General features: G+C 40.0%; 1 protein-coding gene across 1 annotated transcript in view; it reads left to right on the forward strand.

Moving 5' to 3' along the window:
- Nucleotides 1–20,430, forward strand: part of LOC119140726 (zinc finger SWIM domain-containing protein 6-like) — a 72,263-nt gene that overhangs the window by 47,462 nt on the left and 4,371 nt on the right. The window contains exons 2-4 of the mRNA XM_037372258.1: nucleotides 8,903–9,259; nucleotides 11,704–11,794; nucleotides 18,737–18,812. Coding sequence (XP_037228155.1) covers nucleotides 8,903–9,259; nucleotides 11,704–11,794; nucleotides 18,737–18,812 — 524 coding nt within the window. The remainder of the gene's footprint in view (nucleotides 1–8,902; nucleotides 9,260–11,703; nucleotides 11,795–18,736; nucleotides 18,813–20,430) is intronic.

Raw genomic sequence — 20,430 nt, forward strand, 5'->3', positions numbered from 1 at the left:
TCTGCTTCATGATTTTGGTATTTGGGTTGTTTCTCTTCGTATGGGCTACAAGGGGGTTGTCTTTATTAAATATGTCTATGATGGAAGAAATAGAATTTTGGGGGATTTTGTTTGGTGATTTTTTTTTTATGTTTGGTTGGGGGGGGTTTTGTTCTGAATCTGACATGATTCATTTGAAAAAAGGCTCCACTCACCCTCATATGCTTAACAGATTTCAATAGTTGTGACTGTCCTTCCTCACTGATAACATCAGCGTTGCCCGACCTTGATAGGTATTGATGTGTTGTTTGAATAGCTTCTTTAAAAAAAAAACACCTTTGTATATTCCTGTAATAGCACACACACACAGAAAAAAATCAAAGTATCTTTCTTGTTGCTTTATAGAATGTCTTAAGCAGACCCAAAATGGAAAAGACTAACTGACAACGTTCTTGTTGTTCTGATTGCATGTGAACTGTGTGTGTGCACCACATGTAACAGCGGGGAGGGTGGAAATATGTTGGTCTTCCCTTCTGCAGTACCTCCTTGGTACAGTCTTCTCGGTATCTGCAGCCCATACTCTGATCAGCAATGCATAGCAGGCAGCAACCTACTTCAGCTTACTGATTTCTCTAAGTTGTCAGGCAATGTGGTGATGCTCTGCTTTACAAAATTCTCAGGGCAGTGTTTGGGTCGCACATCAGAGCGGCCTGTGTGTGTGTTGAATGAGCAGAAAGGCCCAGTCCATTGGAGTCTCTTGGTCTTCAGGAATGAGGCTTGTCTGCTGTGTAAATAAAAAAAGGAGGGATAGGAAAGCCTTGGGCATATCCTTTCATATCAAAAAAGTGGGCTGTTTGGCTATCTGTACTCATAGCAGTTAAGAGAAGACTATGTTGAAGTTCTGTCTGGCCAGCAAGGGGGTGTCTATTGCTTTTTTTCATGTTTAGATCTATTTGCAGTTTGAAACAAGGAAAATGTTCAAGTTGGAAATTTGTTCCTAACATCCTAAAGCAGCCTGTAGGGGTACTTCTGTGTTGTCATAGCCCCCAAATCTTCCTAACATCAAAATTTATCTGAAAACTAATTTTAGAGCAAATGTTTGCCTGCATAATCCTGAGCATCTAGTTGAGATAAAGCTTATTTTATCCAAGTATATTGGAATCTTGCCTTGCATTGCAATTGCCCTCTAACAGAGAGCAGATTGTTTGCTCCAAAGCAAGTTTAAAATAATACTTCCCAGAGGGCTTCGCTTTAGTAATGCAGAGATTTATTACCTTTTACTTGGGCTGCTTTGGAAGTATGTAATTAAAGTCGAAATCTGAGCTGGGAACCACACGTGCTAGTACTCACTGCCTTCTAGACTAAATGGCCAGTCATTTTGTCACTTGGAATAACCATATTCATAATCTGTTTTCCCCCAGTTAGGTGTAGGGAGGATTGGTTTTAAGACTGTCTGGTGTAGGAGCACACTGAAGTATTTTCTGAAGGACGTGAAATGTCTTACATATGTTGCTCCAACACTTGACTCCAAAAACACTTGTTTCTCTGGTTTAAAGCTTTTATTTCTCCTCTCTGAAGTAATTTTCTACTGTGAAAAAAATTTTTAATAACTGTATGTAGTATAACTTTAATACTTAGTGTCCTCTAGTAGAAAGAATAAAACTTGTTGCAAAGGCCACTTCTCTAATTACAAGTATTCATATTTCCAGTGGCAAGAATAACCTGAAATAGGTTTCTCACCAGTTGTCCGGATATTATTCCCTTTCCACTTCCTTTCATATCAAAACAATATAAAACTTTAAGACTGGGGAGTGAAACACAGGAAATAAACTAAATTATGTTAGTAGTTGCAGGCCAGAAGCTTGTCACATTTGGTTACCTCACCCTGAGTCCTGAGGGTTTTTTGGTCTAGAATAGTCTGAGCCATTTGTTTGGGGCTCTGTTACAAAGAACACCAGGGAGAAGACATAATAAAAAGTACAATGTTTTTCAAAGGGAAGACTACATAATATCTGGATAAGCAGGCCATGAACAGCATATAATTCTGTACATTATGCAGCGGTATTAAATATACATAATAAGGTAGCAGATGCTGTAGTTCTGAAATTGCTATGTAAAGTAGTAGTCTCTCACAGCAAGGTGCTGCACTATGTGAGACTCCTTCACATGTAATGAATAGCTAATTTCAGCTCTCTAGTCCAGGAGAGACCAGAGGGGATCAGGGGAGGGGGTAAGAGTTTTCCCGTGATCAAAACCAGCAGGATGTGCTGAGATGTGCTTTTAATGGAGCAACATTTCAGAGCTCTTGGGGGTAAATTCATAAAGAGGAACGTTCATCTGTTATTTTGTATTCAAACTGAGGAATTATTGCTGCAAACAGACAAGCAGGCATACGAAATTCACATTGCAGGCATACGAAATTCACGTTGCAGGGATGAGACGACAATAGGTTTCAGTGCCTCTTCTGAGGTGGTAGATGTATTTTATTTTTTTGTGTAACCAAAAGATGAAATAAAAACAAGTGAAAGCATACATGGGAATTGGCAGTGAAAAGGTGAGCAATGTTTTCCCTCATCCCTCTTTTAGAGCATGTGAGGATGTTTGTTGATCCAATTAATGTATGAATCTCGCTCTTGAACATCTCATGGGCTTGCAAGTCCTGTGGGAGGTAAGAAATAGAATTTTCTTGCTGAGTAAGCAGGGGTCAAAAAGCTTTGGATATTTTGGGTTCATTACTGATATTTTTCTGTGTTTTCAAAGTAATTTGAAAATAGTTGGTCTAATGTTCAAATATTTATGTAGGAAACCGATCCTATTTAATCTTAAACATCATCATTGCTTGTTAGGACCAAGCTAGGTCTATGAATCTGGACTTCTAAGACTTGCTTGGAGAATTTAAGAAGGACAGCAGGCATCGTATAGACATTTGTCACAATCCAGAAATTCAGACTGCAGAAAAGACAGATTTCTAGGGAAATGGTTTATAATGTTTGTAGCTCCTGATATCTGTCTGTCTCCTTATCAGAGGAGGAAGCCTCCTGTTTGGCTAAGTAAACAGGAAAAAAAACAGATGTAGGGAAAAGTAATCCTTGCTACATAGTTTAATCTACCTTGCTATAATGAATGATCTATTTAAACCCTTTCTCAACAGATACAAATAACCAAATCATGGAGTAGTCAACCTTCTGGAAGCATTCCTTCCCATTTGACTGAAGAGGGTATTGATGGCTTTTGTTAATTTTTATTATTTTTTTTTTTTTTTAGTTATTTTGATCTAAAGAGTAGACAACTCTGGTAATAGCACCCAGCCTCTTCCTTTGAATTATTCTGCCAAGTGAGAGAGCGGGGGAAATTAGTGAAAAGGGATGGGGATGTTGTTGCAGGGGATAAGACCAAAGGCATTTTTTTTATATAATTTTAAATTTCTTTTGAACCATTTAAAGTATAAAGAAAATAAATCAATAGCCCTCTACATAAGGGCCCTGACTGAAGTATTTCAATTTATTTTGATGAGAGATGGGATATTGACAGTGTTAAAGGCCCAGTTTTCAGTTTAAGATCTTTATCATCATAACAGGCTAGATAATAGAATTTAACTCTGTTCTGTTTATGCCTTTCTTATTGTGATACAGAGAATTCCTTCAAATACTAGCAAGTTTCCCAATTTGAGTATCTTGAGCAATGCTGAAAACTATATATAATCTTGTCTCTCTCTTGCCATTTAAGTGCACTGTGATAATGCAACATTAGGCAGGTAACAATGGTATGATGTAATAATCCAGTATGTTGCTGAATTTCATTTTAAGTTAATCTGATCCAGAAAACAATTTTTAACCATTAGTAATAATATCCAGAACTGTAGTGATAGAGGAATGGTTCCTGTTCAACTTTTCTTCCAGCAAAGGGCAAGCACCCTTTCTTTTCTATCTTTACCTGCATCTGTTTCAGAGTTCATATAAAACCTGGGGTTTTTTCTTCAAAGAACTTGGAATGGTTGTCTTTTTTTTTTTCCCCTCCCAGTTTTATGTAAGTTATGATAAAAGTTAAAAGAGCATAGAAAGAGAACCTTCCCTTATCATAAAAGGTAGACCTGTAGGCATGAGACCCGCATCAAAAAAAGAGATTTACTACCATTATAAAACCAATGTGTAGTTTGAGATAAGTAAAATCAACAAACAATCTTGAGTCATAAAATTAGTCAGCAATGTACATAGTCTTGTGGGTTTGGTTTCATGTTCATCAACAAGTATAATCCTTGACTATTTTAGTAGGCAATCAAAGCTAACAAAACCAAAGCATTAAGCATGCTTCCACAAGTACAACACCTACTAGCTTATCACAAATGCTAATAGTTGTAGTATAGGTAGGTTATCAGAAGCTGAAGCCCAAAAATAAATGGTGAGAGAATGCAGGGATCTGGAAGGGAAGAGTTACTTCATCATTGCATGAAAGCAGCATGTTGCTTGGCTCACTGGCCGCTAGAGAGACTTGCCATCCCTGAGGCTTATGTCTTCTCTCCCCTTGTGTTTTTTTGTCTGCCTGCAGACACTATATTTCACTGTAAAAGTGAAATAAATGGTGGTGGTTTTGTAATTGTTTCCTTTCCCTCTGTCAATAGTTGTAAAGTGTTTCTTGGCTTGTCAGTGAAAGTTAGAAATGTTATATGTTACCAGAAGTGCTTTGGGTTTTTTTTTTTTTGTTGGGGTCCTCAGTCTACCCTTAGTGTAAAGCCTGGTCTTGGAGGCCAAACCACAGCATGTTGAATTCCAGTAACTTGTTTAATAAATCTAAATGACAAATTAAATTGTGTTTAGTTTTATAATTTGTCCCCCTTTCTTAGATTGTTTTTCTTTAACAGATTGAGATAGTGAAAAGTTTTTATTTTCTGGGTGTGAGACATGAATTTAAAAAGAAAAATATCATATTGCATTTTATTGTTCAAACCTATGAATGTTAATAAAGGCTTAGATAATGTTACATACTAAAATGCTATCTAGAATCTGATGAATAGTCAGTATAACTATAGCTTGTTAAAGTTCTGGGTGCTGCAGGTTAGAGGTAAACATTCGTAAGTATTTTAACTTTTAATTGTTAGAGTGCAATCTTAAATTACTCAATCAGTTAAACAATTAATGTTGTTGGAATGGCCTAAATACCTTTTACTGCAGGATGCCTGTTTCAGACATCCTGTGCTGTGTTTTCCCAAACTGTTAAGTATGGCTATGGAAATCCAGACACACTCTTTTCAGGAAGTAGTTATTTTTCTAATCTTCTTTTTTTTTTAATCTCTTACCAAGTTTATATTGGTGATTGTTTTCTTCCTTTATAGGATTTTATCCACTTCCCATTTAATGGGAAAAGTGCATGCACTGAGCCAGTTGAAGGTGAAAGAAGCAGAGATGAATGAGGTTGGATTGGGGGAGGGAACTTTCCCTCCCTTAAAAATTAGCAGGTCTTGCTGGAGGTTTTCTTCAGTCTCAGATGGTTTAATTTCTGTTATTTCCTTTTGGTGCAGATGGATGATTCTTAGTTGAGGCTAAGCCTTTAACTGTAGAAATGTAATATGGAAAATTTCACCTCTTGGCAATAAGAATGTAAATAGCAACTTTAACAAATGACCATATTTTATATGTTTGACAGGCAAGGCATATTCCAAGTTGCTTAAAACAACTGATAGTCTCTAAATATTTGATTTCATGAATGTAAGAGCAGCCTATTTCTTGTATTGCTTTAAGGATACTTTAATGAAAGCAGGAGGTTTAATCTGAATTTGTTTTTGTTGCTCTTCTTAATTTGCAGTCACTTTCCCATTTTTTATATTTATACTTGTGCTGTAGCAACTAAGCATAATTCCTCCCTGCAAATGTTATGATGTGAAAACTAAGTAAAAGTAAAAGCTAAAACTGTATTGCCTTGGGAGATAGATACCCTGGGCCAGGGGTCCTCAAACTTTTTAACCAGGGGGCCGGCGCGCGGATGAAGTGGCAGGCAGTCATCTGCAGCTGCTTGGTTTCCCAACCCCCGGCGGGGGGGTGTGTGTGTAAATAATGCGGACCGGATTGAGGACCCTGGGGGCCTGTATCTGGCCTGTGGGCTATGGCATGAATCTGCTGCCTGCTTCCTGCAGAGGGGGTGCCAGCTTCTGCCCACTGTAGTAAAGTAAATTCCACCTCAAAAGCTAGCAACAGATATCTTCATACTGATCACTCTGAAAAGACTGATAGTGATCAATCCTTGTTCTTGGGCTCCCTCAGCGTATTGCTGGGATGCAGATCCTTGCAGACTGCACATCCTGCTGTCTCAGCCTGTTTGTTCCTTTCAGTCCCAGGTAGCAGGGAATGGCACAGTACTCCTTGTACCATGCAGTTCTCCTTCCCAGGGTCTTTGTGTCTTGGGTGTCCGTCAGGACCATGTTCCATCCCCAGGTCTCTGTTGGCAATGGTGAGACAATATCGGTCTCTTTGGACCGTCTCTTACAACTTCTTATTATCCTACTCTGATTTGAATGGTAATAAATTAATTTCCCCCAGTCAAGTCTATTTTGCCCATGACTGTAATTGCTGAGTGATCTCTCCTTGTCCATGTCTCGACCCATGAACCTTTCATTATATTTTCTCTCCCCTGTTCTGCTGAGGAGGGGAGCGATAGGGCAGCTTGGCAGGCACCTGGCATCCAGCCATGATCAACCCACCACGTTGGGTTAGGTAACTTGACTGTGTTAGTGCTGTCATTGTTTAGATCAGGATCTATGTTTATATATGTTGCTGCTTGTAATGTGAATTCTCAAAAAATCTCAATGGAGGGGGATCTGGGAGCTGTTTATGTCTGAATGGGAGTAGGAACTTAAAGGCAGGTCTGCTGTTAACTCTAAATATTTCTAGAGATGCTTATCTGTCCAAGAAATTTTTATTTAGCCTTTTGAATGCTTGAATTATATACTGACAAATTAAAAGTAAGAATATTGTTGGAGTAGCTGGTTGGGCACTTCTTAAAAAAATAATAGAAAATCTTTCATTGGGTCTTTTTCTATTGGAATTAATAGGAGTTTAGGTACTTAGAGCAGGAAGGAGTGGGATCAGGCCCTTTTGGTGTTCAGGTGTTAGGCTCATAGATGAGAGAGTTTTATGTATGCTTCATAGGAAAGTGATATTAAAAAAAAACCCCTACTATTCATTTTCTTTGGGAACACCAATCCAACTCTCATTTACTGGGAATCAACCTGAAATAGAGCTGGCTATGTTTTTTAACAAAGCCTCTTTTTTTGAGAGAATACTCATGGGTGCATGTTGTGACTACTTTAAAACCAAAGGGAAAGGCAGAGTGAGGAGCTCATGATTCAAGGGGCAATTCCCCTCCTGTATGTGTTGAGTGGAGTTGAGAGCGAGAATACCACTTACACCTGGGCTTCTTTCTCCTCCTCCCCCCCCTCTTTGTGCACTTTACAGCTTACTGCCTCTTCAGCTTTAACTCTGGTAAACATCCTCTTGCAAAGTCGAGGTTAGTGTATGTATGACCTTCTTCAGGGGTAAAGTATCAGAGTGCTGCAGTTGAATGTAATCCAAAAAGTGATACTGACTGTACAACCTGCTCTGAAACATACAGTGTAAACAAATGGAAAAAATGAGGGATTTTCCTTTTTGTTTACTGTAGCTTGGAGAGCTTTCTAAAAACAATGGGAGATGCAACATTTTGGACTAGAGCTATGTATATATTTCTTTTTTTCCACCTGATTTTCATGTGATACTGCTTCCTATGACACACCTTTCTTGTATTTCAAAAGTACTGAATCAGTTTTGGACTTTGAGGGAGTGTGGTTTTATATTATCTCCGTTATAAATAGTTAACATATAACACCTTACTTGTAGTATTCATTCCAGATTTTATATGCACAGTCTGTTCAAGTTTAATACTGATACAGCATATGAAATTTGTTTGTATTGCTTTGTATCTATACCTCTGACTTAATGTTTGAGCCAAGAATCAATGTCATGTTTACATAAAATCCAAAAGAAACACCCAAATTCTGCAGTGATTAAGTATTGAGAGCCAAACCTGGGTCTTCATGTTGGGGAAAAGAGATGGGTTTAGGTCTAATCTTCAGAGAATAGAGTTTGAGACCTTTGTTCTACAGGGTGTTTTGTCTAGTAATGGCTGAAGTGAACATCTTATGGTATACCATACCTTCTTACAATATAAGAAAACACAGCTCTTTTGCCTTGTGCTTTATTGTGCAAAGTGGAAATGCAGACTTGTGAAACAGTGCATGCATGTCTCATTCAGTATTATAAATCTGATATCTTGTGTATTGGTAACTGCAGCAGTTTCCATCTCCAAAGAGCTACACAAACCCTACCAGATTGTTTGGGTTTGAAGGTGAGCTTTAGCATCAGCTCAGTGATAGAAGAGGTGAAAGCAGAGAGGTTAAGTGATTTGTGGCAGAGTGGAGATTAGAACCTGGGTTTGTGCCACTAGAGTACATAACTTCCCTCTTACTTATTGAGAGAATGGTTAAATTTGCCGATAGGTGCAAGCTCCCTGGTGTGGGGTTTAGAAAATTGCTGCCAACTTGCTGAGCTATTGGGAGTTTCACATTTGTCTTAATTGGATACAGCTCTGCTTCTGCAGTTATCATTTACCAAATAAATTATTTTCTTACTATCAAACTTTTATGAATGTTGTGATGGAATGGCGAAGAGGGCTTGTAAATGAGCTCCTTTTTGATTTTATGATTTTATTGGAGATGAAAAGGGTACATATGAAAGAAAGGGTTTGTCATATTTGTAAAGCAGGTTCTTTAAGGTATATAATTTCTCAGAAATAGATGATGACTTGTACTTGATTAATGAAAGGTTATTGATAATGAGATATGGTCTTTTACTTAATAATGTAAGTTCTCTCTCCCCCCCCCCCCCTCCCCCCCCAGGTTTCCACTTGAGTGGCACAGTGACAGAACCTGCAATGCAATCGGAGCCAGAAACTGTTTGCAATGTAGCTATCAGCTTTGATCGTTGCAAGATTACCTCAGTGACCTGTAGCTGTGGAAACAAGGACATATTTTACTGTGCTCATGTTGTGGCACTCTCTTTATACCGGATCCGCAAGCCAGATCAGGTCAAACTACATCTTCCCATTTCAGAGACACTCTTTCAAATGAACAGAGACCAGCTACAAAAATTTGTACAGTATTTGATCACAGTGCACCACACAGAAGTTTTGCCAACTGCTCAAAAATTAGCAGATGAAATTCTTTCTCAGAATTCAGAAATCAATCAAGTCCATGGTAAGTCTGATACTTGTTCTTTTGTTTCATTCCCTCTTTGGTTTTGAGCACCTTTTTTGTGTGGCATTCAGGAGTGTGACCTCCTGAGGTCCCTTCCAGCTTGAATTATTTTGTGATTTTTATGGTGTTTATTAAAGGAGATTCTCTTCACTTTAAGATGTTTAGGAAGTAATACTTTTTGGGAAAGAGAAAAGACATGTTTGTTAGATACAGATTAGGTGGAACAAAAGAAGGGAGTCTTTCTGATAATGGGACTCAGCAGCCTAGCCCCTCTCCTTAGGGTTCAGTGACCCTGGCAGGCCCAGGCAGGTGGTGCTACAATAAGTTGAATCTCTGGAGCAGTTCTCTTCTTTGGCTTTAAGGGCTATGGGGACATGGCCAGAGGCAAGGCAGTTGCTCTAGTTGTTGTGGGACATAATGAGAAAGGGAGTTTGCAGAGCTGCCTGGTGGCAGTGAAAAGGGAAGCTAAAGCAGATGCAGGATGTTAGGCAACAGAGGAAGATGCTCAGATGTTGTAAGCTGAAGGCATGTATCGCATGAGAGTTGGTAACAGCCTGAATGTAAGGAATTAAGGGGAAGGAGAATTATGGTGAGTATGCAAGTGGTGCAGAGAAGGCTAAAACAGTCAAGGGTGATTAGAAAAGGGGAAGGCAAGGGTGAGAAAGGAAGGACATATGATGGCTACAATGGCTATATTAGCTATACTATGGCTAATCTAAGAGGAGAAATGACAGAAGGGGTGTTGCAGAGAGTGCTTAAACTTCATCATCATTGTTTGTAATTATACTAATCACAGGTATATTGATCTTTGTCAGTTATTTCCTTATTGTCAAAATATCTCTTTACTCATTACTATTTAAAGTATTTTTAGAGAGAGATTTAATGTTTATATCACAGCCCAAATGACAAGAATAGGGAGAAAAAAACCCCAAAGTTGTTGATCAATTACAAAATTTCACAATGAGTTTTGAGTAGGGTAGTTTTAAAAATATCCACAAAACTAATTTTTTTTTCTTTTCACATGTTGCTCTTTTCCTAGTAAATGAGATTGTAGTATGTCTTTATTGACTGTTGATATTTCTTAATAAAATAACAAAAACTGAAGTACAAAATCCAGGCAGCACAAGAAAATAAACTGCTATGGCCAAAGAAAGCTGGGTTAAAAAAGAGGATCTATAGTCTCCTGATTTTCCTCTTGGACTCCCATGAAACCATGGTCTGGTGTTTTGGGTTTTTTTATTACTTTTTTTTTTAAAAAAATGTGTTTAAAAAGTTAAATCCAGGATTTTTTTAAGGAAAAAGTTAGTTCCTCTGATTATATAGCAAGTGAGCAGTGTTCTGGGATTTATACTGTAATTCTTTTATTTTGATCTTTAATTAAATTCCTTAAATTAGAAATAAAAAAAAAAAACTAACCAGAAGAAATCTGCCCCTGGTTCTAATAGCATAGATGGCTGAACATAAGATCACCATTCACTGTCATATCTCCTGTGCTACAGGTGTTCAGTTTGTAATACAAAACTGTCTTATAGACCTCTCTTGCTTTGAAACATTTAACCTCACTAAACCAATGTTTGAAGAGGAATCATATTGAACACTGCTTTAAAGGCACAGGTAAGTAAGAGGAAAAACTTACAAAAACTTGCTTATAAAAGTAAAAGGAGACCTGGCACAGAAACACCAGAAAGCTTTGACTAAAGGAAAGTCTGGAATCTGGAGTTGGATGAAGAAATTCTCTTCAGTGTTACCTAGAGGTGTTTTATATAAACCACCCTGGAATTAAAACTTCTAATTCTTTTTTTCTCTTGTGATAGCTGTACTAGTTCTGGTTTTCATATATTTCTAGCAATAGGCAAAAGAAATCAGCTCTTGAATACTACTTATTGTTACGTAAGAATGATCCAGGGCTTTGAAGATCTCTGGACCACATCAGTCTTGTTGACTTGCTTATGAGTTGGCTAGGGAGATGGAATAACTGCAGTATTTTCCTTTCACAACGGGTGAATTGGACAATTGTTTATTTGCTCAAAATTATGTCTTATGCAGCATTTGATGACTGTCATTGGACACCTTCCTTGTGAAGGAGGTTACTGGAGGAACTAGTGAAGTGACCACTGATGATACGGGTTTTGAAATGGCAAATACTTTTAAGTTCCTCAGTGGATACTAGTGATTCAATATCTTTCTTGCTTCATGACTGAGCCTCACTGCAGGAAAAAAATAAGGGGATGCTGTTAGAAGTGCAGGAATGTGTTGGCTATTCATTAACTTCTTCAGGAGATCAGAGTGATTTATTGGAAATACTCTCTGTATTTACCATGCTAATTTTTCACTTGGTGGTGATTACATTACAAGAGGGTTTTCTATGTTTTTAAGGCACAAAAGCACCTCTTTACGTTTGAGATTTGTTGTGTTCTGATTTTTCTCATGTGACTGTGCTGCAGCTGTACATGTTCCTGATGACTTTGAAACTGGAGATCTGTCTAATCTGTGGGGTCTAATCTTCTGTACTGAAGACAACAGTAGGTATTCATAGTGATACCCTGAAGTCTGTGCTGAATAACTCTTGGCTTCACATTGGGTTTCAATTTGGGGATGGTGACTCGGAAAGCTGGATGTAGGTTTGGATCCTGCTTAGCTGAGGCTTTTTTCCCCCCTGTTAACTTTTGTACCATCATAGTGGAGGAAGCTGGCAGGTGTGTAATGCTAGGAATATAACAATCAGGGTTGTTGGATCTGTCTTGTCTTAGATATGAAACTTCAACTTAAATAAATTGGTCACAAGCTCAAACTATGTTCCTGAGAATTGGAGTGGAAATGGGAAAGTAACTGCAAGGTTAGGGGGAGGTCTTTTTGCATTTTAATCTCATGGTAGCATTGACTTGTCGTTACATACATATTGAAAAAGGGTCAGCCTTTTACTGGTATAAGGACAGCCTAGCAAACCAATTTAATTTTTTCCTTTTAAGGTGTAATGTTTCTTTCCTGAGTGTTCAGTTCTGCTGTTATCTCTCTTTTTAGAAAACCATATGGATGTCTCCACAATTTCTTCCATTCTCTGATTAGATACAAATCTACATGCAGGTGAATTCGAATTTAATAGGAAAGAACTGGGAGAAAAGGGTCTATGTACATTTTGTCCTCTCAGAAGCAGAGGTGTCTGTGTAGTTGTTTCTCTATTTTTCCAGGCAGATCTAGACACATCATCTGCAAACATGAACCGGTAAATGTATATTAGGAGCACTGGTGGAAGCATTTGAAAAGAAAACATTTATAAAAAAAATATTCAGATTTACTTTAAAAGAAAGTTTCATAATATCTAGTGCTGTTTCTATATTGTAAGTTCCAAAGGGCAATCTGGAGATACCGATGAATGTGTGTTAATCTGGACCTAGTGCATTTAGCTCAAATGATGGGATTTTTAGTGGGAAATTGTAGGGTAGGGTAGGGCTGAACAATAGAATACAATGTATTGCCAACCTACTAGAAAAGGGAACATCTAACATTAAAGAATCACAGAATGGTCAGGGTTAGAAGGGACCTCTGGAGATCATTTAGTCCAACCCCCTGCTAAAGCAAGTTCACCTAGAGCAAGTTGCACAGAATCACATCCAGACCAGTTTTGAATGTCTCCAGAGGAGACATCACAGCCTCTCTGGGCAGCCTGTTCCAGTGCTCTGACACCCTCAAAGTAAAGAAGCTTTTCCTCATATTCAGATGGAACTTCTTGTGCTACAGCTTGTGCCTGTTGCCCCTTGTCCTGTCTTTGGGCACCACTGAAGAGCCTGGTCTCATCCTCTTGACACTCACCCTTAAGATATTTGTAGACATTGGTAAGATCCCCTCTCAGTCTTCTCCAGGCGAAACAGGCCCAGCTCCCTCAGCTTTTCCTCACCCGGGAGATGTTCCAGTCCCCTAATCATCTTTGCAGCCCTCCACTGGACCCTCCTCCAGTAGTTCCTTGTCTCTTGAACTGGGGAGCCCAGAACTGGACACAGTACTCCAGATGTGGCCTCACCAGGGCAGAGTAGAGGGGGAAAGATAACCTCCCTCGACCTGCTGGCCACGCTTCTTCTAATGCACTCCAGGATCCCATTGGCTGCCTCGGCCACAAGGGCACACTGCTGGCCCATATGGTCAACATGCTGTCTACCAGAACTCTCAGGGCCTTCTCTACAAAGCTGCTTTCCAGCAGGTCAACCCCTGGCCTGTACTGGTGCATGGGGTTGTTCCTCCCTAGGTGCAGGACCTTCTACTTTCCTTTGTTAAACTTCAAAAGGTTCTTCTCCACCCAACCCTCTAGCCTGTCCAAGTCTTGCTCAATGGCAGTACAGCCTTCTGGTGTATCAGCGACTCCCAGTTTTGTATCATCAGCAAACTTGCTGAGGGTACACTCTGTCCCTTTATCCAGGTCACTTATGAACAAATTGAACAGGACTGGACCCAGTGCTGACCCCTGGGGAACACCAGTAGCTACAGGCCTCCAGCTGGACTCTGTGCCACTGATCACAACCCTCTGAGCTCTGCCATTCAGCCAGTTCTCAATCCACCTCACCATCCACTCATCTAACCCACACATCTAAGTTGTGTGGAGTTAACTGGGCACCAAAGGCAGCTCAGGTCAGGTCACTGCTGCACTTGCACTGCTTCTTGTAAGGCTTGTCCTCCAACAGTTCAGGTGGTTGCTGCTATAGTCATTCCCATAACATGCAACTCAAATCCCAGGTTACAACAATTTAAAGGTATTTCCATTGCAGTCTCTACCCCTGGTCCCTTTGGGCCAGATTATAGGGTTTAACGTTGCAATGAACTCCTCCCCTTGCCCCTGCTCTGGCTTGGACTTATCCACAGACTGCAGTCCCTTAGGGGTATATCTGCTTCAAGTGGAGTCTTATGATGAACCATTGTCTCTCCAGGGGTATACCTGCTCCAGCATGGACTTATCCACAGCCACAGTTGCTTTGAGGTACACCTATTCCAGTGTGGCCTTCTCCATGGGCCACAATGCCTTCAGAGATATACGTGCTTCAGTGTGGCCTTACTCACAGCCACAGTCCCTTCAGAAGTCAAACTGCTCCAGCATGGCCTTTACCCTTGGCTGCAGTCCCTCCAGGGGTGTACCTGCTCTGTCGTGGGCTTATCCGTGGCCACACGCTTTGAGGTGCTCCAGCATGACCTCATGCACAGCCACTGATGCTTCAAGGCATACCTTCTCCAGCGTGGACTTGTCCTTGGGCCGCAATCCCTTCAGAGGTATACCTGCTGCAGCACAGACACATCCCAAAGCAACTGTAGCCATGGTTATACTTGCTCTGACGTGGGCTTATCCACGGCCACAGACGCTTTGGGGTGTCCTGCTCCCACATGGACTCATCCACAGGTCACAGTCCCTTTGACTCGAGTTCACACTGGAGTTCCAGCCTGTCCAGTACAGCAGCACAGAAACAGCAGTGATACCTTGGCCATCTACCAGCCCTGGTGCATCACCATTGCTGTTATCAGAATGTTCCTGGGCCCAGCACAGTGAGATGATAAGCAGTGCAGCAAGCAGTGAAAGCAAGCAGCAGTCACTAATGAGCAATATACAATATACAGCAAGGCAAGCAAGCACAGGAGCCTGCCCTTTAATACGTAAACAGCAATAACAGCTATAAATTTGATCTACTGCATTCCAATCAGATCTGCTTTTATTTCAAACCCTTTGAGCTCCACATTGGGCCTCAAAAAGGACTGTTGTGGTTTAACTCCAGCTGGCAACTAAACCCCACACAGCCACTCACTCACTCCCCCCACAGTGCGATGGGGGATAGAATCAGAAGAGTAAAAGTGAGAAAACTTGAAGCTTAAGATAAAGACAGTTTAATAGGTAAAGCAAAAGCCATGCACACATGGAAAGCAAAACAAGGAATTCGTTCACCGCTTCTCATCGGCAGGCAGGTGTTCAGCCATCTCCAGGAAAGCAGGGCTCTATCATGCATAATGGTTGCTTGGGAAGACAAAGCATCACTCTGAATGTCCCCTTCCTCCTTCTTCCTCCAGCTATTTATTGCTGAGCATGATGTCATGTAGTATGGAATATCCCTTTGGTCAGTTGGGGTCAGCGCTGTCCCAGCTATGTCTCCTCCCAACTTTTTTCGACCCCCCAGCCTACTTGCTGGTGTGGTGGTGTGAGAAGCAGAAAAGGCCTTCACTCTGTGTAAGCACTGCTCAGCAATAACTAAAACATCTCTGCATTATCAACACTGTTTTCAGCGCAAATCCAAAACAGTCCTATACAAGCTACCATGGAAAAAATTAACTGTCCTAATGAAAAGCAGCATCCCTGTCCTGTCTTTACATTTTCTCTCATTAATATTGGCTGCTTCACATCAGTTGCTGTTTTGCTTTGATGCTGTGTGCTGCTGAACAGGTGTTGTATTCCACCCTAGAGTTCGTAAATTAAATAGAAGATGAAGTGACTTATGTCTAACCTTTGAATCATTTGGGGAATCAAAGGCATAATATTTTTAAATTGTTAAGTTTATGATCTTTTTTCTGTATGTCCTGGGTTTGGCTGGGATGGAGTTAATTTTCTTCCTAGTAGCTGATACAGTGCTGTGTTTTGGATTTAGTGTGAGAACAATGTTGATAGGGCACTGATGTTTTTGGTTGCTGCTAGGTAATGTTTATACTATGTCAAGGACTTTTCAGTTTCTCAGGCCCTGCCAGTGAGAGGGCTGGAGGGGCACTGGAAATTGGGAGGGGACACAGCCAGGACAGGTGACCCGAACTGGCCAAAGGGTTGTTCCATACTATATGACGTCATGCTGAGTATATAAATTTTGGGGAGTTAGCTGGGGGGCTGGTATCACTGCTCGGAGACTGGCTCTGGGCATCTGTCAGTGGGTGGTATTGTGCATCACTTGTTTTGGGGTTTTTTACTTGAATTTTATTTCTCTTTCTCTTCTTGTTTTTCATTACAATCATTAGTGTTAGTATAATGTTTTACTTCATTTTAATTGTAAAACTGTTCTTATCTCAACCCACAGGTTTAAGCTTGTTTGTTTTTTTTTTTTCCTCCTAATACTTTTTCCCATGCAGCAGGGGGAGGAGTGAGTGAGCAGCTGCATGGTACTTAGTTGCCGGCTGGGGTTAAACCATGACAGTCCTTTCTGGCACCCAGTGTGGGGCTCAAAGTGTTGAGATAACAGATCTGTCCAGAGCATGTTAAAACAAAGTTTATTGTAAACATTCAATGTATTGCTTTAATAGTTGCTGGTCACAATGTTATAACACTATATAATTATTGTTTAGAATAATTTGGAGTACACCAAGTTTATAAAATCAGTTGCTGTTCTGCTGTGAATAAGCGTGCATCAGTATTGGTTTCTAGCTGGGATCATTCAATCTTTGCATAGTACTTATGCTTTTTACTTGTAATCATTTTTTATATGACATTTAATAAGTACTAACTGATCTAAAGTTCATTTGATAATTAAGTTTATAAGACTTTTATAAATTTAATTTCAAGGCGTTCTGTATGGCTGAGTAATTCGGCATGGTTTACTTTGAAGGTTAAACCAACTTTTGTGATACTTCAGAAATAAGGACCAAGGAAGAAGTTTACCTTGAATATGCTACATTCTGTTGTTATTTTAACTAAGATTTACTGTAGATCCTTCTCCTGAATAGCTTGCAATATAAGCTATTCTTAGCCTATTTTCGTCAAGGGCCCTTGCTTTGCTTCTATTTACTTTTTGAGGTTAAGTTCTCCATATATGATACCAATTTTTGAATACGGTTGCTCGTTTTTAAAGCAGTTGCTCTTAAAATTGCTATGTAAATGATCTAAGTTTAATTTTCGTATAATGCTGCTGCTTCTTATAACTTGGGAGTTGATTATATTTAACATGTAACCTGTTATGAACATAAATATAAAAGGTTTTCAAATACTCTGTTTTCAAATTTTATTTTGGTGTTTAGTGTTACAAACAACTGTGTACAGTATTTCTGCTCTGATTGCGAAGATTGCCATTTTGTAATTTTAGTAAAAGAATATGAGTATGTATGGCCATATCCATATGCCTGAGTATAAATATTTACTGTATTTAACTGTAAGTACATGACTTAAAACCTATTTCAAAGATCAGTCATGACAGAAGTTAAAGCCAGAGATTATAAAATGACACAGTTTATTTAAAGGTTTTAATATTTAGTATTAACTATACAGTGCTTTTCACTTTCATAGTTCAAATGGGAACTAATTTGTCCCCGTGACACCCCTCTAAAGCGCATAAGTAATACTTATCCCCAGTTTACAAGTGGGGAAAGGGATTTGGTCTTGGTACCAAACTGTGTTACAGAGATAAAATTCAGGGCTGCCCATGTTCCTCTTCACAGCCAAATTGTCCATCTACCAAAGCCTTGTGGTGCCTGTTTGGGGCCACACTGTACCCTGTCGTGGTTTAACCCTGGCCAACAACCAAGCACCACGCAGCCGCTCACTCACTCCTCCCTCACCCAGAGGGATGGGGAGGAGAATCGGAATGTAAAACCCTAGCACTGAGATAAAAACAATTTAATAGGTAAAGCAAAAGCCACGCACACAAGCAAAGCAAGGAATTCTTTCACCACTTCCCATGGGCAGGCAGGTGTTCAGCCATCCCCAGGAGAGCAGGGCTCCATCACGCATAACAGTTACTTAGGAAGACAAATGCCATAATGCTGGATGTCCCCACCTTCCTTCTGCCCTCAGCTTATATACTCAGCATGATGTCACATGGTATGGAATACGTCTTAGGCTAGTTCAGGTCAGCTGTCCTGGCTGTGTCCCCTCCCAATTTCCAGTGCCCCTCCAGCCTTCTTACTGGCAGGGCCTGAGAAACTGAAAAGTCCTTGACATAGTATAAACATTACGTAGCAGCAACCAAAACCATCAGTGTCCTATCAACATTGTTCTCACACCAAATCCAAAACACAGCACTGTACTAGCTACTAAGAAGAAAACTAACTCTATCCCAGCTGAAACCAGGACAACCCCAAGCAAAGCTGCCACCTCTGGGTTGACCCTTCAGATCTAAGTAGTGTTGAGCCTACTTGCCAGCTATTGCTAGGGCTTCATTTCGCAGCTCCCTCATTGCAGTCATGTTGCTTGTTCAGATAGTTTCTTGTTAGCTCACCTGATCCCATGTATTCAGAAGAAAAGTGGCAGTGTAGAAAATCCTGTCTGTTGCTTAAGTCTGTGTGCACGCTAGTGGGAGAGGAAGCAGACTAGATCAATCGGTGTACACCTGACTATAAGTGGATTTAGTGATCTTGAAAAGTGGCAGGTGTAGAGATGTGGAGATGGTTGTGTCTCGACCCCAAAACAAGAGTGACATGGGCAGTGGGAGCTGAGGCTTCCTTGGCAGCACCACCAGGAGGCCCTGCTGCTGCCAGGGCTGCAAAAGGGGTTTGAACTTGTGCCCAATCAGACGCACTGTCTCTATGACATTTTAGTCCTTGGTTATTGCTGAAGACTGCCAATGGCATTGAAAGATCAGTGAATTACAACTGTAGCTGGTGCCAGTTACATGTATACTGGAAATTCTTTATGCATACCAATTAAAAATTTTGATCATACTGAGTGTAGCCTATATACGATCTTGCGAGGAAATACTGCTTTGAGTCAGAAGTTATCAGTAGTACTGTGCTGAATAGCATTGTAGAGGTCAGACCCTCAGCTTGGTGTCTTCAGCTTTTATAGTCTTCTAACCCAGTGGCATGAAAATAATGCTGGTGTAAGTATAGCTATGCTGAGCCCCTGGGGAAGGCATATTTGTGAATGTGCTGGGAGAAGAGGCCTTTGGGGGGGGGGGCAGTGCTGCTGGCATGGAGCAGCAGGCACCCTTGTTCCTGTAAAGGAACCCTGTTTAAAGAATCTGCAGTAGCTGGCTGAAATTTAACCTTCTAGCACAAACTGACCTATGAGTTTTGATAAAATGTAAACAGTTATGGAAGGAATTTTGTTTTTGCTAAATAGGGAAGTTTAGCTGAGGAGTCTTAGGCTATTTTTAATATGACTTAAAAGTAGCTATACCAAGATTAAATAATGATAAATCTCCATTGAAGTGAGGGATAAATATGTGTGTGTTGTAGATTCGTGCTTTTATACAGTAGCTTTTCACAGGTCTTTTCTCTGTGTTTTAGAGCAATGAAATTTAAACTACTGTAAACCTGAGTCCATTCAACAGCTGCACTGCTTGTTCTCAAGTGGCTTGATTTCCCTTTTTATCTCATTCTTTGCAGCTGAAGACTTATCAGCATGTGTTTCATGTAGCTGACTGAATTGAAAGCCCCTTAAAACTAACATAGTAAAGATGGAAGCACTCACAGAAGAGGAAGTTTTTCATTCCTTGGGTTTTGTACTGTCTTGGGCTTGATTCCTGTCTTCTGAGACGCTCTTATGGTTCCCGTGGAAGGCAGAGGAGTTCTTTTACATCTTCAAAGATGTAATTTCTTATTGATCTAAAAAAAAAAAATATGTATATGGGCAGCAGTGCAATGTTCAGAGATGTAGGCTCTGAAGTTGGAGGCAGTTTAGGAAGTTGCTGAGCTGGAAAACTTTTTAACTCTATCAGCAACTAGTAGACAAGACATCCCTCTGACCCTTTAAATCTTCTGGTTGTATTTTCATTGTATAAAGATTCTAGCATTCCCTGCAACTGCTTAAAAGATTTGCTTGCATGGCAAAGCTGCAATTGTGAAATAAAGGCTTAAATCAATAGGATCAATGTTTCTATACATCTTTCGATTCCTATACATCTGAAGAGTTGTAGCTATCTTTGCTTTTCGTGTTCTCAGGACTTCTTTAAAAGCAAATTTTTACAAATCTGACCAAGTAATTTTCCTTCCCTGACAGTATCTTTCTTTTAGTAACAACATGTTCTGGGGTTTAAAAGTGATATATTGTGTTATGCAATTCAATTTCTAACATCTCAAAACCTTACAGACACGGAGATTACACAGTTGTGTCAAGTTAATTTGAGTCTTGAGCATGCTAAAAATATCTTACATCTGGTATGGTGATGCACTACCTTGAGTTGTTTCCCTGACAGTCTAGATAAGTGTTTTTCAACCTTTTCAGTTTGAATATCTTTTAAAAAATATCCAGTGAAGCTGCAGGCTTCTTCAGAAATATGTAGATTGTTAGA

The sequence above is a fragment of the Falco rusticolus genome, chromosome W, assembly GCF_015220075.1.
Source record: "Falco rusticolus isolate bFalRus1 chromosome W, bFalRus1.pri, whole genome shotgun sequence".
NCBI classification, from domain to species: domain Eukaryota; kingdom Metazoa; phylum Chordata; class Aves; order Falconiformes; family Falconidae; genus Falco; species Falco rusticolus.